General features: G+C 38.9%; 2 protein-coding genes across 5 annotated transcripts in view; both read right to left on the bottom strand.

Moving 5' to 3' along the window:
- Positions 1-16,662, bottom strand: part of lss (lanosterol synthase (2,3-oxidosqualene-lanosterol cyclase)) — a 49,853-nt gene extending 33,191 nt beyond the window's left edge. Inside the window, exons 1-4 of one of the 3 annotated variants that reach the window (XM_028807258.2) lie at positions 16,554-16,662; positions 10,249-10,417; positions 5,805-5,940; positions 2,530-2,638 (exon numbers count right to left, since the gene is read on the bottom strand). In XM_028807258.2, coding sequence (XP_028663091.1) covers positions 2,530-2,638; positions 5,805-5,940; positions 10,249-10,417; positions 16,554-16,567 — 428 coding nt within the window. In that variant the 5' untranslated portion in view covers positions 16,568-16,662. Of the gene's footprint in view, positions 1-2,529; positions 2,639-5,804; positions 5,941-10,248; positions 10,418-10,816; positions 11,025-16,553 lie in introns of those variants that run through there. The other 2 variants (XM_051930600.1, XM_051930601.1) reach the window with 2 other exon arrangements.
- Positions 16,663-23,850: 7,188 nt separating this feature from the next.
- The window catches only part of mcm3ap (minichromosome maintenance complex component 3 associated protein), an 81,534-nt gene continuing 79,833 nt past the window's right edge, over positions 23,851-25,551 (bottom strand). Inside the window, exon 29 of one of the 2 annotated variants that reach the window (XM_028807254.2) lies at positions 23,851-24,299. In XM_028807254.2, the coding sequence (XP_028663087.1) occupies positions 24,120-24,299 (180 nt within the window). In that variant the 3' untranslated portion in view covers positions 23,851-24,119. Of the gene's footprint in view, positions 24,300-24,326; positions 24,679-25,551 lie in introns of those variants that run through there. The other variant, XM_051930590.1, reaches the window with a different exon arrangement.

The following is a 25,551-nucleotide window of genomic DNA, read 5'->3' as shown; positions in this document are numbered from 1 at the left end:
TTTGTGTGTGAGTGCATGTGTGTGCGATGGAATGGTAACCTGTCCAGAGATTGTTCCTGCCTTGCATCCAGTGCTTTCTGGCATAGTCTCACAGCTATGACCCTGCCATGGATAAGCAGATTAGGAAGACAAATGGATACCTATAAAGTCTGTTCAGTTCTTATGACTTGATTGGGTGCTACACGTGTGCTCACTATTTTCTTTCACCGAAACACAGGTGTGTAGGAACAATCTAGAAGCAGCAGGCAATATTTTGTGAACTAGAGAAGCATCCATACAGGGAATGAATATAAGCAATCATAAGTGTGCCTTTTATAGTTATTATTGTCTAGTTCTCTGTAGAACAAAAAGAGCAATTAACATCTGGGCATAAACATTTAATATCAATAACAGTACTTTGCTGGGACTTTTGAAGGTGAATCCATGACCGTGGGACTGTAGGGTGCCCAGAGGAAGATGAACAGGATAGTTAGAAAGCTTAAATGCACAATTGTTCTCCTTTTAGGATAGCCAAACCTCACAACAATGGTTTGCTTTTTCTACTTCTTAAAGCAACATGGGATTGCACACATATTGCAAAACAGTGTATCTAAGACACAGATCAATACTCAATAACATTTTTGACTTGAGAAATGGATGTATTCAGTAAGTTTTATGGCTTTTCTTTATAATGGGACCCATAAGCTCCATTATAAAACACCAGAGCAGACTGGTTATTTTTTTTAAATGTATAAAATATGCTTTACATTAGAACGCAATTTCATTTGGCAAACTATGATATGCAGTGATACAGAAGATTTAACTTTGACATGAAAAATACCAAACTTATCCTTTAAGAGAAAAACTCTTTTCACAATTTTAGTAATCCACATTTATTGGTAATGTTCCCATTATGCTTAAGTAAGTGGATGAATTACTTAGAATCAGACAGCATGTGAAATAATGCCATCATAATCAGTAGTTCTCATTAATGCTCCATTGTTGGTTCACACTAAAACATTACTCTGGGACTATGAAATAAACAACAAATTAAGTATGTAGAATGCTAACATTTAAGAAGATTAATGCTATCTTAAGCAGATTAATCACATACATAGATACACAACCGATACACAAAAGTCAAGCTACTACCTTGTACTTCTGACCAACAGCACAGAGAGCGGCCACATTTTATGACACATACACACTTAGACGCTATATGTCAACTACTAAAATAGCTATTTCATTTTGTGGAATAAAGCGATATGTGCTGTGAAGCAATTTTCCACAGAAGCACCTTGCCATTAACAGGCACTGTAGCTTCAGCTAGTTATGGACAGAGGAGACAGGGTTGTGTGTCATGTTATCTACAATCTCACTCTTCTGCATCTCAAAAACCAAGATAAGACCTTATGGCCACCTGGGACTCCTTTTTCTCCTTTCCTCTGGAAGGCTTCTCTCTCTTTCTCAAATCCTCTCAAGGCTTATCAAAAGATGTTCCTCCTTGCCAGATGGACTGCAGCCACTCAAGCATCTGGCACTGACCAGCTCATAGACAGCTGCCTGCTAGGTGCTAGAATGACCTTCTCATAAAGCAGCATTAAGTGACTTGTAAACCGTAACATTTTAAAAATGTTTTTTCAGGGTACCCAACTCAACCCCCCATAACTACAAATTTAATTATGAGGCTTCCAGAAGAATGAAGGGATTAATTAGGTGGTCCCCGACAAAGGACTGTAATTTGCATCCTGGAATCTGATGGAAACGTGTAAAGCAGCTAAAGGATATGAGATTACAGTCATTTCAGGTGTTGTTTAGATTGCATTCCTCTACCTGTTATCAGCCTTGGATTTTGGTGCCACTGAGCCAATTTGGCCTAAATTTTACTTATTTTCTCCTTTGTATTTTTTGTATTATATTGCTTTGTTCATGATAGCACTGAGACCATTGGGGCGCGGGCTGGAGGGAGCTGATCTGAGCTTGAGTTTCTTTGCTATGGCCATCTTCTATACAGTAATGACTTCCATTGTCAGTCATGTATTTGTGTGGAGTTGAACTCATGACGTCATTATGCAAATAGTATTTAAGATGGTGATATGGTAGGGCCAAACATCCATGCTTTGAATTCAAAATAAAATAAAAAACCAAAAACTTTTGTTATCATTTAGATAAAGAATATTAGGTAGCCAGGAACCTTGCTCTGTACTTTTTTGTGTGATGTGTTAAAATTATAAAGCCATTATTTTGACCCTTTGTGATTCCTCAGACTACTCTTTGGTTTCCTGGCATTTTTCTCTCCTGTTCTGTTCTTAATAAGCTTTTCCATTAGACATGCAACATTACCTTCATTTCTCTTCAGAACTGCTTAATTAAATAGCCTCATTGTATTTACACTTAAGTATTCAACTCTTAATTTTTTTGTAGTTTTGTATTAGTGGAACATAATGCCGTCAAAATATTCAACTAAATATAATCAACTGTGAAATGTAACCGCTGAGAAAGAATAACATTTAACAGTACTATTGTATTGGTTCACTGTTCCATGCTTACAGGCCCCAGCCTCCATCCGGGAGTTGGACAGAGCGCAGATAGCGCACCATCTCGGCCTTCCAGGCTTCAGGCAGTGGAATCTTCGCAACATGGCAGGTAATCAGTAGACCTGTAAAGCATGATGTAAAGTAATTATCTACAAAATGGCAGAAAACACATCAAGAATGCAACTGACTAGAACATAGATTTACTCTCTGTGGGTTAAATGTTGTGATTTTATGCTATTTATATTAAAAAACACAGTATGTTCCTAATATTTACTTAAAGATATTTCCCAAAGCCTAATGGAAGAAAGCATTCAACAACTCCCGATTGCATAATTGCGAGTTACTGCCTCATATATTAAAATGGCTTTTTTTGTTAATATAACAACAAAAATACATTAATGGTAGTTAAAAGTTCCAAATATTGTACATATCTTTATTAGTATTATAAAAATAAAAAATTGAATATGTTAAATGTGTCTAAACATAGAACTCAATACACCGATGAATTACAACACAATAAATGCACAAATGTTGCAGCAAATTCAGTGATGAAGAAAGGTGCTGTATACAGTCTGTTATAATTTAATAAGAAGCTTACTTTTAAAAATCTCTGGATGGATGGATGCCCTTAACTCATTCATTTTACAGTCACATACCACTAGGTGTCATAAGTAAAGGCGTAAAGATAAAAGTAGTGTTAACAATGATATATAGGAGAAAATAATGCAAGCCCCAGCAGGGCAAGTGTACCACACATAAATGAGGGTGTACATTCATTAAATTTGCATTATTTTGAACACATACAGTAGTACATACAATCAGTGCCTAAAATTTCAACATGCTTCTCAAGCCTTAATAAGAGAATAGCAGTGGTCACTGATGTCAAAAGGTGTGCTTATGTCAAGAAACTGAAATGCAGCATTTCCTACAGCAGAAGATATTACAACACTTTACAGTAAACAGCAAGTGTTAAGGTTATCCAGGGTACTGTATATTCATCAGAGTAAAACAAATGTTAAAAAGTTTAAACAGATGGAGTGCATAAAACTGAAAAGTAGTAGCACAAGCATTAATGGCTTGCATGCACAAACTATAAGTGATAGCATGTTGGTGTGCATGAAAAGGGTAGGTATAAGTACCAAACAGGGGATTTAATTTTTTTTCCTATTTGTTTTGTTGGGCGTGTTGCATTTGTCTTACAATTTATCCAGTACTGTGCAAAAGTTTTAGGCAGGTGTGAAAAAATGCTGTAAACAAAGAATGCTTTCAAAAATGGAAATGTTAATCATTTATTTTCATCAATCAACAAAATGCAGTGAATGAACAAAAGAGAAATCTAAATCAAATCAATATTTGGTGTTACCACCCTTAGCCTTCAAAACAGCATCAATTCTTCTAGGTACACTTGCACACAGTTTTTGAAGGAACTCGGCTGGTAGGTTGTTCCAAACATCTTGGAGAACTAACCACAGATCTGTGGATGTAGGCTTCCTCACATCCTTCTGTCTCTTCATGTAATCCCGGACACACTCGATGATGTTGAGATCAGGGCTCTGTGGGGGCCATACCATCACTTCCAGGACTTCTTGTTCTTCTTTACACTGAAGATAGTTCTTGATGACTTTGGCTGTATGTTTGGGGTCATTGTCCTGCTGCAGAATAAATTTGGGGCCAATCATACGCCTCCCTGATGGTATTGCATGATGGATAAGTATCTGCCTGTATTTCTCAGCATTGAGAACACCATTAATCCTGACCAAATCTCCAACTCCATTTGCAGAAATGCAGCCCCAAACGTTCAAGGAACCTCCACCATGCTTCACTGTTGCCTGCAGACACTCATTATTGTACCGCTCTCCAGCCCTTCGATGAACAAACTGCCTTCTGCTACAGCCAAATATTTCAAATTTTGACTCATCAATCCAGAGCACGTGCTGCCATTTTTCTGCAACCCAGTTCCTATGTTTTTGTGCATACTTGAGTCGCTTGGCCTTGTTTACACGTCGGAGGTATGGCTTTTTGGCTGCAACTCTTCCATGAAGACCACTTCTGGCCAGACGTCTCCGGACAGTAGATGGGTGTACCTGGGTTCCACTGGTTTCTGCCAGTTCTGAGCTGATGGCACTGCTGGACATCTTTCGATTTCGAAGGGTAATAGGCTTCATGTGTCTTTCATCTGCTGCACTAAGTTTCCTTGGCTAATCACTGCGTCTACGATCCTCAACGTTGCCCGTTTCTTTGTGCTTCTTCAAAAGAGCTTGAACAGCACATCTTGAAACCCCAGTCTGCTTTGAAATCTTTGTCTGGGAGAGACCTTGCTGATACAGTATAACTACCTTGTGTCTTGTTGCTGTGCTCAATCTTGCCATGACATGAAACTGTCTTCCACAACCTCACCTTGGTAGCAGAGTTTGGCTGTTCCTCACCCAGTTTTAAGCCTCCTACACAGCTGTTCATGTTTCAGTTAATGACTGTGTTTCAACCTACGTGTGATATTGATGATCATTTGCACCTGTTTGGTATAATTGGTTGATCATACACCTGACTATAATCCTACAAAATCCCTGACTTTGTGCAAGTGTACCTATAAGACTTGATGCTGGTTTGAAGGCAAAAGGTAGTAACACCAAATATTGATTTGATTTACATTTTTCTTTTGTTCGCTCACTTTGCATTTTGTAAATTGATAACAATAAACAATCATTATTTATATTTCTGAAAGCATTCTTTGTTTACAGCATTTTTTCACACCTGCCTAAAACCTTTGCACAGTACTGTACCTACGTAAAAAGTTTGTTCAAGTCTTTTGTGAACCATTTTGAAAGGAACACAAGGAATGATTTAAAAGTACACCGCAGCTCACACATTTGTCTTTAGTTTCTAAGGCACGGAGGACATGACCCAGAAGAAAGTCTATGGACCAGTCTCAAACCCTCTACCAACTTCACGTCTTTCAGTGTCCAGGCTGAATAGCCCAGAAAATCCAACAAAAAGCCATGAGTTGAGATCTATCCCTGGAGACGGCAAAGAAGTATGACTTGACTAATCAACACTTCAATTTTTTCATTAATTTCTTTTCCCTTGTCAAAAAGTAACGTACAGAGAGTCTGTTGTGGATTAAACACCACTTTTTATGCCTTCTAAAGTGGTCTTTAACGTTGTACATTATATATTTTGTATTTACAAGTTATGTAAAAACTTTGAACTACTACATGCAAGATATTTGTGGCTTCCTGTATTTATTATCACAAAAAATCAAGTTAGTTTATAATACAGTCTTGTCGTTACCTGGAAGTAAAAACAGTGGACCTCCGTAGTCACCAGTCCAGTGTCCATCTTCGGCTTGTATGATACTGTAAAACATCATGCCATTGAAGGCTGCTTCTTGTGCGTTACTAGCAGGTTGATAATTTGGAAATTTCTTCTAAAAATGAACAACATGGGATTTATAAAGTAAAAGGAAAACTGTTCAAGCAGTCTACCCATTAGAAATCTACTCTACCCAAAATGTGCTAACCTGATTTCTCTCACAGTTTTATTGCTTGTTTAACCCAATTTAATTTTCCAGTGCCTTACAGTGTAAAAATATTTAACTGAATAACAGGACACTGTTTTATAAATTATCTGTACTTAAAACTTAGTAGGAAAATGTGCAAATATATTACTAAGTAAATGGTAACACTTTATATATTTACCTTCATTGCTAAACCTTTACAGTAGGTGAATAGTTTTAACTTTACATTAGGTACTATAAAGAAGACCTACAACTAACGAATAAATGATTTATAAGGATGTAAAGAAGCTTTATGTAATGCTTTAATGACTTATTAATGAATGTTATTATGAAGTGCTACACCACTGTACCACACTAACTTGAATAAGTGGTCTATTCAGGAGCTCTTTGACAGAACTATTAGCTAGAAGCTATTTTTGCACTCTAATGATGATGATGATGATGATAGCTAAAAAAACAAGAATTCTTTCAGAAGAACAAGGCTGGAATATATAGTGTGCAATCTATAAAGAGTACAAGCGGAACTCTACGTGCATCTGGGCATCTTCATTGAAAAGGCCATCAAGACCTATGACACATGGATTTTACGAACACCTGATATGTGAATAAAGTCAAATGTGACCCTATGCTAATGCCAGCAATACTGTAGTATGTAATAAGTCTCTTTACGAACATCGGACAAGCTGAAGATAAGCACTCATAAAAATAGCAGTCATTAATATTCAAATAACTTTTTTTTATTATACTGTAATTTATATTATTGGTCTAAAATGTCTTATGTTAACTTTCTGCTTCATTAATAATTTTTGAGCACAGTGTGAGATTACAGTAAATGAAAAATGCAATCACATATCATTATAGGTGTCCTAAAAGCACTTTTTGCAACCTTGTGATAGTTACCAGGGAAACCAGTGAAATAGATCAATTACATTTATAAACAGCTTTTCTAGCTACTCAAAACACTTAAATGATAACTTCCACTTTATTTGGAACTAACTGTGTTACCTAGCCTCACCCTAAGTAAATTCCCTAAGACAAAGGCCCTTGGTTACAGTGGCGTTGATTAATCGGATGTATCAGAAGTGCTACGTAACAGAGTACTTTTCACTATATGATATGTGATATTTGTTTAACAGGGGCTAATACTAATTCACTGGGTTCCTTACTCTTGAACATGCTATGTATAATTGCACATTACTGAAATATTCCCGCCATAGATCAATTCCTACTTTTCTGCTGACCAACTTTGTCTTTTGTTGATGGTCACTACATATTACAGTTTTTACAGGAAACTGCAATCTTTTAAATTCAATCAGGTAATCAGTGTAATAATGTGAATTTTGGGTGAAAATATAATTTCACCTGTAGCACAATTTTTGAAAATAGCAGCTTCAGATCATGTTGCATTCAAATGTGACTGGAGTCTTGTACCATTAAAAAGTTTTGGAGGGTTTACATCAATAGCATTATACACTGAATTGTGGTTTACTTTATCTTACTACTTACACCACTGACATTTATAGGCTACCTATTTAAGTGGCCCATGAAATGAACTGAACGTTATTATTTCTTTTCACCTTTTCTTATCTATACAGTACTTATATGTTGAATTATGACCATCTCCTCTATGTTAAGTCCCTTTTAGTAAGCTGTGCAAACTTTTAAACAGACCAAGGCAGGCCGTCGCTCCTGGCTTGTGTTGCACATTGGGCTTGAAGAGGGCTGGTGTGCTGTACCAGCAGTTGCCGGTTTCAGATTTTCAAACCAGAGCGTAGCAGCACACCTCAGTCTTACCTCCAAAAGGGACATCTTAGTTCTCAGCATTACTACATGTATTTTACAACCAAGGCCTGCCTGTCCCCCATTCTTCAGAGTATTTGTACAATATATAAGTAAATTTAACAACCCTGGGGTCAAACAGGGCCCCATTCAAATGTGTATGTATTTTAGATAGTATTACAATGAGTAAGAAGAAGCTGCCAGAATAGAGAATACTGTGTGTACCCAGGAACGCAACTTGCTAACGACTTCTTCCTTGAGCTTTGCTGACCTTTTGTCCATCCACCTTGCTTCTAGTAGTGACCTTCACTTGCATAAAGTGCCAACCATTATTTCTGCAAGTACAGAATCTTTGATTACAGCCTCACCTTGGTCACTGGCGCGGTTATGCTGGTGGCATTCATTTGTATGAAGTGCAAGCCTCATTTTTCCACATGATCACTTCTCAGTGCTGAGCTGAAAAAAGGATGTGGTGCCCAAGAATAGCCCCCTCACTGACAAATATTGTCAAACAAAAAAAAAACGTGTGTTGGCTCATTTTCTCTTTTCAATAACATCACTAAATTTCAATCAAATCAATCAAAGTCGTTCTGAAGTTTTAGGGTATTTTGTTTTTCTGTTTTTACCTCTGAATATTGATATATCAAGATGTCCCTTCTTAGTGAGTACTTACTGGCCTAGATGTGCCATCCTGCCAAATTTTTCAAAAGCTTGTCAACTAAAAAGGAAAGAGTGGTTTTGTTGATGGGTGAATGAATGAGTCTGTTAACTTTGACCTCTTTTTATATATACAGTAATCCCTCCTCCATCGCGGGGGTTGCGTTCCAGAGCCACCCGCGAAATAGGAAAATCCGCGAAGTAGAAACCATATGTTTATATGGTTATTTTTAGAATGTCATGCTTGGGTCACAGATTTGCGCAGAAACACAGGAGGTTGTAGAGAGACAGGAACGTTATTCAAACACTGCAAACAAACATTTGTCTCTTTTTCAAAAGTTTAAACTGTGCTCCATGACAAGACAGAGATGACAGTTCTGTCTCACAATTAAAAGAATGCAAACATATCTTCCTTTTCAAAGGAGTGCAAAGCAAGCAGTCAAAAAAAAAATCAATAGGGCTTTGTGGCTTTTAAGTATGCGAAGCACCGCCGGTACAAAGCTGTTGAAGGCGGCAGCTCACACCCCCTCTGTCAGGAGCAGGAAGAGACAGAGAGAGAGAGAGATAGAGAGAGATAGCGAGAGACAGATAAAAAAAATCAATACGTGCCCTTTGAGCTTTTAAGTATGAGAAGCTCCGTGCAGCATGTCCTTCAGGAAGCAGCTGCACACAGCCCCCCTGCTCACACACCCCTACGTCAGCGCAAGAGAGAGAGAGAGAGAGAGAAAGTAAGCTGGGTAGCTTCTCAGCCATCTGCCAATAGCGTCCCTTGTATGAAATCAACTGGGCAAACCAACTGAGGAAGCATGTACCAGAAATTAAAAGACCTATTGTCCGCAGAAACCCGCGAAGCAGCGAAAAATCCGCGATATATATTTAAATATGCTTACATATAAAATCCGCGATGGAGTGAAGCCGCGAAAGGCGAAGCGCGATATAGCGAGGGATCACTGTACACATATATTATCCATTTTCTTGCCTCACTTCTCCAGAGAAGGGTGCTGGGGCAGCTGGAGCCTATCAAAGCGATCATTGAACTGGGAAGATGAGCTTACCTGCATGAACTTACTGTGAATCATATTTCCCTAAACATAAGAAATTTGACAAACAAGAGACCATTCAATCCATCAAGCTCATTTGTTTAAATCCCAGGACAGGGCGTTAGTGAATTGCATTGTAAACACACACACACAAGGGGCCGATTTAGCAATGCCAGTTTCTCTAACTTGCAGGTCTTTGGACAGTAGAAGGAATCCAGAGCACCTGGATGAAACACCCACATGGACACTGAGTGAACATGCAAACTCCATGCAGGGTGCACCCAGGATGTGAACCCTGGTCAACATAACAGTGCTACCACTTACACCACCATGACACCCTTTAAGGGCTTTCATCATTTGAATTATTTTAGAGATATACATCACCCCAGCATTTAGGACATCTGCCTCACATATCCAGAAGCCTGCATTTGATTTCCTGCACAAGTCTAAGTAGCCTTTGAGTGCTCTCGCTGACTCCAAAATAGAAGATGTGGGGATGTAAAGGAATGAATTATTATTTGTAATAAAAGGTAGAAAATAAATGTACACATTTTTCCAATTTCTGAGATGATTATCATACATGTTTAAGTATATTACTTCTCCAAAATCATATCGATAGTGAAAAGGTTTTGCTATAACTCTGAAATACCAAGATGCATTTCTTCTTTAAAGTATACAAACTGCACAAAACAGGTCATGTAAACAATAACCAGAATAGTGGCCTGGCTGGGTGAATACTTACATTATCGCTTCCCAAGCAGTGCACTTCCAACAAAGTCTGTTCTCGCTGTGCAGAGGCCCGGTCATCTTCAAAGGTCCAGCACTGTCTCCCTTCCACATTGGAAAGCCTCCAGTGCCTCAGGTCTGTAGCTGGCTTGGTTTTATAGGGGCCACCTCGCCTTCTTAAATAACTGTGGATTATTAATAACATAGTGAGTGCCCAAAGACAACACTAGCATGAGGGCCTCCAAATGTGATTGAGAGGTACCAACTGGCCAAGTAGGCAGCGGCCACAGCAGCAGACAAAGAGTGAAAGTCCATGTGTGTGAAGTGCTGTGACTAAGGAACAAATAATGGCAGTCTTATTTTTACAGAGAATGGAACAGGAGATGAAAAATAAACATAAACCAGAAACAGGTCTGATCACAAATAAAGAAATCTGGGAAATGCCGGAGAACAATATGGTAAACAATGATAAAGATTAAAAAAAAAAGATTCCTGATTACCAAAAAAGGTCTTTAAAGCTAATTTCCAATTACAAAGAGTTTTGAATTCATCAACAAACTTGCATACAGCTACTAGTACATCACCGTCTTGTATACCAGCAGTGAATGATTTAACATGTCCCCTCTTCTGGTCATCAATGGATAGTAATGAGAGCCAGAACAAACTCAAAATGCTGGTGCCCAAATTAAAACGACAATGTACAAAATGATGCTGTGAAAAGAAGTATGATGATACAAACTACAGCCTTTTCCATATAGCAAGATAAACAAAACATTAGCCTGAAAATGGAAATAACACATCCATCCATACAAACTCGCTTATCCAGATCAGGGTCATGAAAATCTGGAGCCTATGCCAATAAGCATCAAACAGAAATAATTGCTGGAGGGTGCCAGCCCATCATAGGGTGAACACACACACAAGAGGCCAAACCATATAACCTGCATTTCTTTGGACTACACGAGGAAACCAGATCACCCAGAACAAACCCACATGGACGTGAGGAGAACATGAAAACTAAGTTAAAAAAATAAGCTCAATAATGTTGCTAACTACCACTTTATTAAGAATTATCCATTCATTTTCTTAACTAGGGATTGTGGGACAGCTGCAACTTGTTTACCATCACCAATCCACCTAACTTGCATGTCTTTTGACTGTGATAGGAAACTGAAGCTCCCACAGGAAATCCACATAAACACAAGGAGAACATGCAATCTGCACACAGTGATGCCCAGTACCCACCACATATTTCACAACAGTCTAACCAGGGAGTATCTAGTAGTTGTACCAAGGATAAACCAGGTGAGTGAGAAAGAGACACACACATCAGACAAAACGATACAAATATAAACAACTCATTACAAACAAGCGGACTTCAACAAAATCTCAATAGTATTAAATGTTGAAGTTAAGTGGAAATAAAAAATCACATAAGCATGTCCATTAACTCGCTGTTCCCATATGCTTGAATAAATATGACAGGGAATAAAAGAAAAAAATCCCACAAACAGACAAAAACACAAAAACTCCTGTCCTTTTCCCTCCACACTTCTTTTGGCTGCTCAAAAGGAACCAAGGGTTTCCTAAAAAATAAAATCACAACACTCGCTTTATCAGGCTGCTCAAGGGACCCGAGAACTTCTTCAAACAAAGGAAAAATGAATCACACAAAACTAATAAGCCAGCTCACCTCATTCTCCTCACTTCTCAGTGCTCAAGGGGATATCCTTGTTCAGGCTGCTCAGGAGTACCGTGATGAACACGCTCCAATAACGACAGACTCAATGCAACTCACCAAAGACCGTCTCTGATGTCCATCTTCCCGTGCTCCCAGAATCCCTTTCTCTAATCCCCCGTCCAGCCCCCTCCAATTATTTAACACGCTTTCACATACAGTAGTCGGCTCTATGTGCCATAACCCAGAAAGAAGCCTTCAAATTAGTGGTCCCCACTCCAATCTCGACTACTCTCCGGTAAGTGCCTGTGTCTCTCTGTGTTGATTCCTTTACTCATACTGAAACAGCTTTACTAACTTTTCCTCACAGCTCAGTACCTCATGTCGGGATGCCTCCTCTTGTTCAGGTTTGGAAGACTAATGTAGCACTCGAAGAGCTCACCCTGCACTGCCCTGCCATTTCCTTCACTGGGACTCTCATCAGCACCACCTTCAGCTCCTCAAGGTAAGCAACTCATAAAGCCATTTAAACAAAAAGAAAACTCTATAAATACTTGCACACAACACAAGTAAACTCTATCTCCATACCACAACTCACCAAACACAGGGGGACAACCTGGAACTTCAACCTCAGTCTTTTGCAAGGCACAGCACTACCACCATGCCACTGTGCCACCTGGACTTTACGCAAGGAAAAAAAAAAACAATGTATGTAGAGTTTGGTGGCAGAATAACTTATTGCCGGTCTGAAAGAGATAAACGTTGAGATCAACTGATACATCTGACAGGTAAAGGGAGCAATTTAACCTGATTGATATGCCCTCCTCAAGGAGGCTGTGCTGAAAGAACTGTTTGAAACTTGGGCTGTAGTAAAGATGTCACCTGTAACATACCACAATGTAATTTTCAAACCTGCTTAATCCTGAGCAGGGTTGCGGGAGGCTGCAGTCTATCCCAGCAAGCATAGGGCACAAAGCCTTGGACAGTTCGCCAGTCCAATGCATGACAAACACACACAAAAAGGGCCAATTTAGTATCACTATTTCACCTAACCTGCAGGTCTTTGGACTGTGTGAGAAAGCTGGAGCCCCCTGAAAGAAAGCAAGTATGGGGAGAACATGCAAACTCCACACAGGAAGGACATCTTGTAAATGGGGGGTATGCAAACACACCTCAAATCCCGCCCAGTTGTGACCCTGAAATAACACTAAACAGACTATGCTAATCAGCCTCATACATATGCAATCAGGAAATCGCACAACTTCATTGTCCGGTAGAGAAGCCTCTCATCTGCTGCATCGAGACACTGGCACCCACATTTGAGGAGTCAATGTCAATTTATTTATATAGCACATTTAAAACAACATAGTAATGCTGTGGCCAAAGTGCTTTACAATAATAGAATAAAAGAAAAACAAAACAAATTAACATAAAACATAAATAGAAATAAAATATATGAACATAAAATAAAATACATAATAAATAGAAGTAATATTATATACAGTAATCCCTCGCTACTTCGCGGTTCACTTTTCGCGGATTCACAACTTCGCGGATTTTATATGTAAGCATATCTAAATATATAACGCGGATTTTTCGCTGCTTCGCGGGTTTGTGCGGACAATGCGTCTTTTTACTTCTGGTACTTGCTATCTCAGTTGGTTTGCCCAGTTGATTTCATACAAGAGATGCTATTGGCGGATGGCTGAGAAGCTACCCAATCAGAGCACGCAGTTAAGTTCCTGTGTGCTGCTGATTGGCTCAGCGACGGAGTGTTGCATTAACCAGGAAGTCTCATCTCACTCATTCAGCATTAACGTGCTACTGATTCAGGGGCCGTGTCCAAGCACCAACAGAAGATGCAAATGATTGCAGAAAAGGTAAATGTTTTGGATATGTTGAAGGAAGGGAACAGCTACACCATTACAGCATCAATGAGTCCACGATTCTTTTTATTTAAAAAGGAGGAAAAGCATATAAGATTTACGGCCGCAGTATCCTTTAACCAGGGCGCAAAACGAGTTGCAAGTGGACGTGATAAGGCAGTAGTCTGGATGGAATCTGCTTTAGGAATCTTTGCAACAAGGTCGACGACGTCATGACCGCCTACAAGCTGCTACGTGTACTTCGCTATACAGTAAGTGTAAACTTATCTACCGATTTCATATTGCTTAGCAGTTGTCCCTGTTATTAACAGAGTAAAGGGTGGGTTGTAAACAATACAGGGAGGGTTTAAAAACGTCCAAATACACGTTAAATAATTAAATAAATATGGTGTCCCTACTTCGCGGAAATTCAGTTATCGCGGTCGGCCTTGGAACCTATCTCCCGCGATAAGTGAGGGATTACTGTAATCACAAAGAGGAAACCATCAGTATTACTGAAAGTCATGGAATGCAAGTGAATAGAAATGAGTCTTTAATCTTGTTTTGAACAGTTCAATTGTAGACGACTCCTTTATGTGATGCGGTAAAGCGTTCCACAGGCGAGGCGCAGCAGCTGCAAAAGCCCTGTCCCCCTTGGTTTTACACTTGGTACGAGGGACAACCAGAGACAGCTGACCAGAAGATCTAAGCACTCTAGATGGCTGATGTAAAACACACAGTTCAGATAAATAGGCAGGAGCAAGCCCATGTAAAGATTTAAAAACTAGCAGCAAGGTTTTAAAATCAATTCGAAAACTGACAGGCAGCCAGTGTAAAGAAGCTAATATTGGAGAAACAGAGTCATACTTTCTTGCCCCAACCAGAAAACGAGCGGCAGCATTTTGGACCAGCTGTAACCTATGTATCAGGGATTTGTTAATCCCAGAATACAGCGAGTTGCAGTAATCGAGGCAAGTCCTACAGTGGGCTCTACAGCTCAGGACACCAGAAGAATGTGTGGTATGGTGGCACCTCTTCTTCGTGCTGTGGGAATCAGGGAATTGTGAGGCACCAACTTCTAAACAGGTAGCCACTCTCAACAGGTATATTTAATGAAACAATTGCTGTTACAGTGAATAGTATAGGCCATATGAAAAACTGAAGGTTATGTTACCAACTGGCCAGCCATCACATACAGCACCATCAGCAAATCATCTGCCAAAATACTAATTTTCCTCAAAATAAAATAATTGGGAGTTGACCCAGGCCACTGAGGCATAATGTATGTCTCTCATCTTGGCATCCTTTGTACATTAAAGGAATGTGCACATCATTCTCACATATGCAAATATGACCATTTGCATAGTCTTCAAGTGAAGCCAACAAGCCTTGTTGTGTAAAACCATTAAGGCTATGAAAACGCAGTAGGACATCAGATTCAGAGCTTTCTGTAAGCTGGGAGTGAATCACACCTTGGTTTTTACTTAATCCAATAATTGCACTGGTTCCTAATCTTCAGAAGTAACAAAAGGCAGTCAATATAAATTAAGGAAAAACCCAAGTAAGTCCTTCAGTGCAAATACACAGCATTGGCCCTCTTTAAAGTCAATTAAAACAGAGGGTATACATAGCTGCTTTTCCTGCATTCCCTGCTTCAAGGGTGTTGTCGTACACAGGTCAGATCTGCCATAAACATACACAACTTCTCCCATCAATTTTTTCTTTAATAAATCCTAACTTCTGCGTGAAACGTTTTATAAATCTCAACAGTGGTTCTTGAGCAGTATAATACAAATAGCAATTCTGAAAAAAAAAAAAAAAGTGCTTTTACCAGAACTGAGTTACTAAGCTGGACAGAGGTGGCTTATACCTGAATCTGAAATCTCGGTAATACTTTCATATTAATTGACAAATAGAAAATATATTTTATATATATATATATATATCTTCATCTTCCTGGGAAGTATTTTTGAGAAAAATGTGATTCCAGTAAAACATTTTATATTCTCTTACTGTCTAAATGTGATGGTCATGCCAAGTGAAGAAAAACAAAAACAAAAAGTAAGTCACCATGAAAAATGGAAAAGTTAAACTGTTTCTAGATGTAAGACAGAATAGTCTTCTTAACGTCCATTTAATTTCTCATACTGGAATAACTATCATATTTTTCTTCGGACACAGCAGTATTATCACGTTATAATTACGTATTTGCGAGAGGGTCATCCCAAAAATGACAGGACCTCAGGTCTCAAGGCTGAATTTAACTCGTGATGTTTTTTACAGACCTTCTACATCACCTATAAAATGCCACATCTAATAAGAGGACCGCAACGTTATTGCATGCGACCTGTATAAAGCCTTTGACTAACGCATCTTTACAAGCCACCGAACGAAAACGTATCACACGAATAGCGCTATATAAAAAGAAAACAATGCCGAAAACTGAAAAGAATGCTTTCTGGATGAAGATTATAAGTCTTTACCTAAGTACATCACCTACAACTATAAAGAGGTGTTAACTAAGCATACCTCCTAATATTAATATCAGTCAATTACAATGGTTCTGCTTAATTAGAATGTGGAATGAACGCGTGTAAACAAAACACCTGCAAAGCAGCTACATGTCAGAAAAGGTAGGGTGGTTTAACATCAATCAATATGCGTCTTCAGCAGACATTCTTAACACTTTCAAGTCCAGAAAAATACATACATTATATATGCAAGTGAACAATATTATTCAACCAATTATCCAAGAAGAACAACAAAAAAGATACTCACGTTCCTTCTGTCATTTTACAAATTCAGTTGAAATGGAAGAGTAAGGCTGCTACCCACAGTCGAAGAAGAAAATTTGTTTAGCGCGCCAGAAATCCCGCCCCCTTTTTTCTGGGGCACTTGGGAAATGTAGTTCATAATAATGTCGTACAGGCAAGCTCGCCCTCCCAGTCAATGTTAACAATACTGTCGTACCAAAATGCAACACGCAAGGGGTGGCTATAGAAAGACATGAGCCCACAAGCGCTGAACCAATGGTTTTACAGCGCACCACGAGAACGTCAAGTCAGTGATTTTCATCGACAGACGCGATTGGCCAGCAGTCAATTGGGCGGTTACGCACGTGGCTGATAAACATGTCCACCTACTCTGGCAGTAGAAAACGTATGAATGTTTCATGCGAGGAACGTTACGTTTGTTTGTTTGAAATTATCTCAACGAATAAAGTAATTTTGGGTTGCTTGACTACTTGCTCAAACGTGTATTAAAAAGGAAATGTTTAAAAAACGGCACACGTGGTGCAATACCCCTGTCACGGGAAGGAATCAAGCAACCCCTTTTCATTCCTAATTCCGCGTTCAAAGTGAATGAAAACACCATCCACGGATCTGCCAGTTAAAGCCGTGTCGGTTGAGAATAAACATTGTCGGGGTGGAGACAGCAACGGTCCGTAATCACTTTCAAAAAGTGGGCAACTTGAGCAGGGAGAATGGACAGATACCTTCCAATCTATTTACACCACCAAAATCTGCCTGTCTGTGCACACTGCTCTCCATAATATTTAGTGCCTGATGTGGATCTTATAATATTATTGCCAGACGTCCGGCAAAAGGAGGATGGGTCTCATGTCCTCTGTCCGATAGGCATTGCTAAAAACCTGGAAAATGTCCAGCTTTTGCATCATTCTATTAAAGAAGGTTGAGGACAGCACTACATGGTTTAGCACCAACACTTCATTTTCCCAATGAGAATGAATAATCCGTCAATCAGCACGCGCCCACTGGGATTTAGATCTGGCCACTTCAGAACCCTCCAGTATTTTGTCTTAAACCATTTGTGGGTGCTTTTTGACGTATGCTTTAAGTGATTGTCCTGCTAAAAGACACATGACCTTTGATTGTGACCCCACTTTCCGACACTGAGCCCTAGAGTACGCTTCAAAACTCTTCGGTAATCTTCAGATTTCATGATGCCATACGCACAGTCAAGGTATCCAGTGCTAGAAGCAACAAGGCAACCCCAAAATATCTGTGAACCCCCACGTTTAGCTGGAGGTACCATGTTCTTTTCTTTGAAGGGCCCACTTTATTTTCTGTAAAAAGGGCAAAAAGCTCTGTTTTGGTCTCATCTGTCCACAGGATGTTCTCCTAGAAGGATGCTGGTTTCTTCAGGTACGTTTCCTCCTCTCTGTATTTTTTAAGTCTCTGTATCAGCAGTGGAGTTTCCTACCATAGCGTTCCATTTCATTCAGATGTGTGACAAACAGCGCGTGTTGACGCTATTGTAGCCTGTGTCTGCAAGTCAGTTGGAATCTGTTTGGAAGTTGATTGAGTTTCTTTATCCACCATGCAAACAATCCTTCATTACAATCTTCCATCAGTTTTTATTTTCTGTCCATGTCAAGGGAGGTTAGCTAAAGTGCCATGGGCTATAGACTTCTTACAGCGCTGTGCACAGTGGAACATTTAAGATGTCTCTCGGGATGGGCTTGTAACCTAGAGATATTCCATGCTTTTCCACAATTTTGGTTCTCAGATCCTCAGACAATTCTTTGCTCTTTTCTCGATGTTCAGTGTGGTACACACAGGAACAAAGATTGACTCAATGTTTCTCCATTTAAGCTGGTTGCAAGTGGGATTTCTATATTGCCAGCACCCGATACCTTCCATAGGTAAGTTTAAATACAAATTAAAGAAACATCACATGATTGGAACCCAGTTATTTCATACAATTCTAAAATGGTGCCAATAATTTGGTCCAGTCAATTTCTGGAGGTCAGTGTGAAATGAGATCACATTCGACTTTTTTCCTTTTCTTTTTTTTTGTGTTCCAATGCAACAAAAGAAATAAACATGTGAAACATTTGTAATTGCAACAGTTTTCTGGAAGAAGTGCAGGGGTCCCAATAGTTTTGGCCTTTCTATGTACCTTGCTGTTTGTCTTTTGTATTTTTAAATTTGTAGGAGAATGCTGACTCTTCCTTTACTGAAAAACACTATGTTGTGCAAGTATGAACTGAACTAAACAAGAGGGAAAAAAGGAAGAAAAGAAAAACCTTGGATGCCTGTCTCTGTTCTAAATGCAAACTCCTCTTATTCAGAATTTATACCCACTGTTTGATAACAGTGATGGATAAGTTTTGGAATCAGACATTGACAGCGGCAGGCGATTTTAGAATGACTTTTGATCCAGGGTAAGTGTTAATTGTGACCTCCACAGACAGAAAAAAAATGGCAGTGATGATACAGTGAAGCTCCACTTTCCACCGTAATAAAAGGATAAGTATCTGTGTTTGCATCTGGTTGCTATTTCTGTTCAATTCCAACATATGTCACATCTCAAATGTATTGAATTTGTCATTCCACTAGATGGAACATCCCAAACATTAACACTACTGTACTTACAGGAATCCAAAACCAATCCAATACAGCATGAAAACACAGATTAATCCTGCCTTGTATCAACAGTTCAGGCTGCTGCTGGTGGTGTAATAGTGTTGGGGATATTTTCTTGAGGCCCTTAGTACCAAATGAGCACCGTTTAAATGCCTCAGCCTGCCCGAGTATTGTTGCTGACCATCTCCATCTGTCTATGACTGCAGTGTTACCCATGTTTTGATGGCTACTTCCAGCAGGATAATGTGTCATGACACATAGTACAGATCATCTCAAACTGGTTTCTTGAATATGACAATAAGTTCACTGTACTCAAATGGCCTCCACAGTCACCAGATCTCAATCCAATAGAGCATCTTTGGGATGTGGTGGAAGGGGAGATTCGCATCATGGATGTGCAGTCAATAAATCTACACAAACTGTGTGGTGCTGTCACAACAATGTGGACCAAAATCCCTGAGGAATGTTTTGAACATCTTGTTGAATTTATACCACGAAGAATTACAGCACGTGTGAAGGCACAAGTGGGTGAAACCCAGTACTAGCAAGGTGTACCTAATAAAGTGCCCGGGTAGTGTGTGTTGGCTAAAGAATGAAGGAAAAAACAAAGCAGAAGAGGAGATGTGGGAAACCAGTTTGGTTAAATATTGATGAATTTTGAAACTATTTAAAATTTTAGGCTTCTGTTTACAATTATCTTCCCTTGTTTAATTCTGTTCAATTAATATGTATGAGAGACAAGTTTAAATGTCACCAAATTTCAGCATTTATACTTAAATATCTTCACAAAGCTTGATAATTTCAATCTCGACATAACTTTTCAAAGGTTTCCACACATGTATTAGAAGAAAAGGGAAAAAAAAGAACCCTTACCTGTCCGCAGATGATTTTTTCTTTTTTTTTTTTTATTTGACTATTTGGTGTTAAAATCCATCCATAAAGAAAAAACAACATTTTCCAAATTATCCAAATCTGTACGATAAAGCAGTCCTTCTATGCTTCTGCTTGTACTGTAGAACAGAATACTTTCATTAAATGTCCTTTGGTTTGTACAAGATAAATTGTAGTGAACCCCAACTTCTTGCAGGTGCCAAGGATGCCAACAGATTTTTGTAGTGTTGATGCTTATAAAATGAGGAAAATATAGAATTAGTCCCAACACTTGAACCCCACGATATTTTCCATCTCAATACTAAATACAGTAATCCCTCACTATATCGCGCTTCGACTTTCGCGGCTTCACTTTATCGCGGATTTTATATGTAAGCATATTTAAATATATATCGCAGATTTTTTGCTGGTTCGCGGATTTCTGCGGACAATGGGTCTTTTAATTTCTGGTACATGCTTCCTCAGTTGGTTTGCCCAGTTGATTTCATACAGGGGACGCTATTGGCAGATGGCTGAGAAGCTACCCAACCAGAGCGTGTATTACGTATTAAATAAAACTCCTCAAATATATTGTGAGCACGGGGGCTCTTCGCACCCCTAGAGGATACGGCCGCTCCTCAAAAAACGCTGAAAGATTACCTTCACATTGCTCTCTTCTTTGCTGGGCTTACATATGGCTGCTTTATCAAGCGATATGCTTCCTGCACGGTGCTTCGCATACTTAAAAGATCAAACAGCACGTATTGATTTTTGATTTTTACTTTTCTCTCTCTCTCGCTCTGACATTCTCTGCTTCCGACGGAGGGGGTGTGAGCAGGGGGGCTGTTCGCACACCTAGACGATACGGACACTCATCTAAAAATGCTGAAAGATTACCTTCACGTTGCTCCCTTCTGTGCAGCTGCTTCATGAAGCGACATGCTGCACGGTGCTTCGCATACTTAAAAGCTTGAAGGGCACATATTGATTTTTGATTGTTTGTTTTTATCTGTCTCTCTCTCTCTGACATTCTGTGCTCCTGACGGAGGGGGTGTGAGCTGCTGCCTTTCTTGCAACTGCTTTGTGCCGCGCGGTGCTTCGCATACTTAAAAGCCAAACAGCCCTATTGATTTGTTTGCTTTCCTCTCTCTTTCTGACATTCTCTGCTCCTGATGCGCACTCCTTTGAAGAGGAAGATATGTTTGCATTCTCTTAATTGTGAGACGGAACTGTCATCTCTGTCTTGTCATGGAGCACAGTTTAAACTTTTGAAAAAGAGACAAATGTTTGTTTGCAGTGTTTGAATAACGTTCCTGTCTCTCTACAACCTCCTGTGTTTCTGTGCAAATCTGTGACCCAAGCATGACAATATAAAAATAACCATATAAACATATGGTTTCTACTTCGCGGATTTTCACCTTTCGCGGGGGGTTCTGGAACGCAACCCCCGCGATTGAGGAGGGATTACTATATTAACAAAACACACCAGAAAAATAAATATATTAACCACCAATTAAGCATATAACTATTTACAAACACAGCAAAGAAAGTAAACAACAAACACATAAAATGAACGCCACAAATAATCATCCCCCCGCCAGATGACATAAGTATACGGTCCTGTAAAGTCTTTCCTGTAAGAGATGGGTGTGGATCCTGAAGTGCAAACAACAGTTAACAGAAGGAAACATGGTGGGGAATAACAATCTTTTCTGAACTGCTTCCCGGAAAAATGGATAAAGAACATAATCCTACCATCAGAGTTCAGAAGGTGAATGATCTTCTGAGGTAAACCTCTTCCACAAATAGCAAATGCACACAGGAATGGGGAAAAAAATACCCACCTCCATTCCCTACACCCAATGGTCATGCAAAATCCTCCGCTGTTGTAAATATCAGGTTCATAAAGGGTTTATGGGTGATGCCGATGATCCAGCTAATGGAAAATGGACAGGTCAAAAAATTCTCGCCACAGCCTTCTCATCTGGTTTTATACATACAGTGCTTACAACTACACACTAAAATTCCCATAAGCCCCTCTGCATCCATGCAAACTTGTTTAAAGACACAGACCACATACTTATATTTTAGTATCAATACTTGTGGCATAGATACAACAATCACCAAACAGGACATACTAAACAAAAAGGAACAAACCCAAAACGCTACAATATAGCATAGTGCGAATATATACAAATAGATTAAATGTTTACGCAAACGTGCTACTGACTTTTAAACAAATTCATTAAACTCGCCACACAAATTAGATGTCATTCATTTATTTGAAATACCAGCTCCTTCAAATCATGTTGCAAACCTTGACTATTCCTAGAATGAACAGAAAGCAAACCTTTTGTTTGCCTGTTTGACTCTGGGAGCTACATATCATACTTACTGTAATTTAACAGTCCTATAGCCAGTTTTTTCGAATTTAGCCAGTTTCTAAATTTAACATTTATGAATGATGTTGTTGAATAGAAAAAAAAAACTCTTACCTAAACAAGTGTGATTTTGCGAGTGATCCAAATCCGATAGGAGTGTTTACATTTATCTATCCTAACTGATTAAAAACAAGATGACCTCTAAAGGTAGATGCTGGTTGCTGCACTACTCCACATCATTTCTCTGCAGTATGTCTGCGAATTTGTCAGCTAATGATAGCAAGGAACAGAAAGACGACAACCTGTAGCTGCTGCTTTGAATGCAGTTATGACTTATGTATCTGCATGTACAAATCTGTGAACACAAGAGATGAACCTGAGCTGGGATAAGTGAGATCTGGAGGCTTTGGATACAAAACACTGGATATGAAATGAGATTTCATGTGATTTATTGTTAAATTACATTTCTCTACAAAAATCAAACTGAGCTGCAGTGTGAACATTGGCATATTTTGTTTTTGGTCAAATGCAAAGTTCTGCGTGATGAAAAGTGCTGCATTTGGGCTTGAGGCTCAAATACAAAATTAACAAAACAATGAATATTCACAGCTTTATCGCACTTTTTATTGTGAATAATTATTTTTCTTATTGTTATGTAATTTCTGTTATATTTGTTTCTGAATTACTACATATGTATTGTGCCTTTAAATGTTTCTCTATTCTGTGTGTTCTGCAGGGTTCCATCCTAATGTCACTGCTGCTGGGACCTCCACCTGGCTATAGACGAAGCCTGAGAGAAGATCTCGGCAGCAGATTATTGAGTTTGCAATGGGAGTCGTGAGAACTGCTTTTTTGGATTTACAGTATTTGTTGTAGTTTAAGTTTGCTTATGTCCTTGGATTTGCCTGCAATTCAGTGTATGTTTGCTTCAGATTTCCTTTTAAGGCAACTTCTTTTTTGCTCTTTGAGCATTTCATATCCTATGATCCCAATTTTTATCCTTATGTCAATAAATATCTTCAAAGATTATTTGTTGGGACTTGTGTCCCTGAACCATTGGTATTAATGGTTCCTCTCCCTCAACAGATATTTTTGTCTATTATAAAGTTTTAATGCCAGCTTCCCATTTTTAGGCCTCTTGGGCCACAACCTGCAGGTAGCTGTTGGGAGGCTGGGTGACTTAACATGAGCCTTCTCAAGCTGGTGAAGGTCCTTACACCATCTTTCACCTTGTCTGTGTCACCATTTCATAACCCTACTGTTTTTCTGATGTATTATATGCAAGCAGTTTACTATTTAACAAACACTGGACAGTTAATGTTAACTGTTTTGTAATGTGATTTGTAGTTTTGTTGCACCAGTGATATTTTGCTTTTCCTAAATTGTACTTAATTTTAACCATCTGGTAATAAAATATACAATCTGACTTACGATTTTGAAGTTTTTTTTTATTTAAAGTCATTATACAACAGAAAAAAAAATATATATATACACATTTATTTAATTTTTGCTTTCAGTCTGGTTCATCACTCCTCAAACTGTTGATATGTTTGCTCTTTGAAGTTCACTCAATTAGAGTCCCAGAAATAGTCGTTTTTTTAAGTCCAAAAGACTACAACAACACAACAATCTATGAAAATATCAGTAGAAAAATACCAGCACTGCTTTTCTTTATTTTTCTTAATAACAAGACAGTTCAATCCTCAGATATTCACTATATCTAAAAGATTAGACAGATGAATCCGAAAGGCCTCATCTTCTTCTTGGCTGGCTTTTATACGTCTTTTCAGCTCTTCCAACCGACTATCAATGGAAACTGGAGCCGTAGCCAGCAAGCCAGAACTCTCGGTGTTCAAAGCTTTCGGTGCACCACTAGGGCTCTCCTGGAAACAAATTGTCAGTTAAATACTGTATATGTGCCTTTCAAGCAAATGTTGGGTCTGAAACACTACAAGAGAATTTCTCTAGATCTTATTTGATATGGCTCCCATTTCTACCTTTTTTCATAAAACATAGGAGAATTAAAATAATATTTGCATCAGCTTAATTGTTGCCTTTATAATAAGGATCCACATTTTTACTCTAGTTAACTGTACTTTAATTATGCAAGAAAAGAAGATTTTTAGTATTTATAAACAGACATTTCTGAAACTGTAAAGGGTAAAACACATCAGGCCACTGTGAAACATCTAGCAAGCTGACACACTGAAATACAAATACTGTATATTGATTAGTCATATTCCTAAGACATGTTTAGACTAACTATATACAGTGGTGTGAAAAACTATTTGCCCCCTTCCTGATTTCTTATTCTTTTGCATGTTTGTCACACAAAATGTTTCTGATCATCAAACACATTTAACCATTAGTCAAATATAACACAAGTAAACACAAAATGCAGTTTTTAAATGATGGTTTTTATTATTTAGGGAGAAAAAAAAATCCAAACCTACATGGCCCTGTGTGAAAAAGTAATTGCCCCCTTGTTAAAAAATAACCTAACTGTGGTGTATCACACCTGAGTTCAATTTCCGTAGCCACCCCCAGGCCTGATTACTGCCACACCTGTTTCAATCAAGAAATCACTTAAATAGGAGCTGCCTGACACAGAGAAGTAGACCAAAAGCACCTCAAAAGCTAGACATCATGCCAAGATCCAAAGAAATTCAGGAACAAATGAGAACAGAAGTAATTGAGATCTATCAGTCTGGTAAAGGTTATAAAGCCATTTCTAAAGCTTTGGGACTCCAGCGAACCACAGTGAGAGCCATTATCCACAAATGGCAAAAACATGGAACAGTGGTGAACCTTCCCAGGAGTGGCCGGCCGACCAAAATTACCCCAAGAGCGCAGAGACGACTCATCCGAGAGGTCACAAAAGACCCCAGGACAACGTCTAAAGAACTGCAGGCCTCACTTGCCTCAATTAAGGTCAGTGTTCACGACTCCACCATAAGAAAGAGACTGGGCAAAAACGGCCTGCATGGCAGATTTCCAAGATGCAAACCACTGTTAAGCAAAAAGAACATTAGGGCTCGTCTCAATTTTGCTAAGAAACATCTCAATGATTGCCAAGACTTTTGGGAAAATACCTTGTGGACTGATGAGACAAAAGTTGAACTTTTTGGAAGGCAA

Source organism: Erpetoichthys calabaricus, chromosome 8 (genome assembly GCF_900747795.2).
Source record: "Erpetoichthys calabaricus chromosome 8, fErpCal1.3, whole genome shotgun sequence".
NCBI classification, from domain to species: Eukaryota; Metazoa; Chordata; class Cladistia; order Polypteriformes; family Polypteridae; genus Erpetoichthys; species Erpetoichthys calabaricus.
Note: the sequence above shows the minus strand (reverse complement) of the source record. Positions and strands in the feature narration are given on the sequence as shown.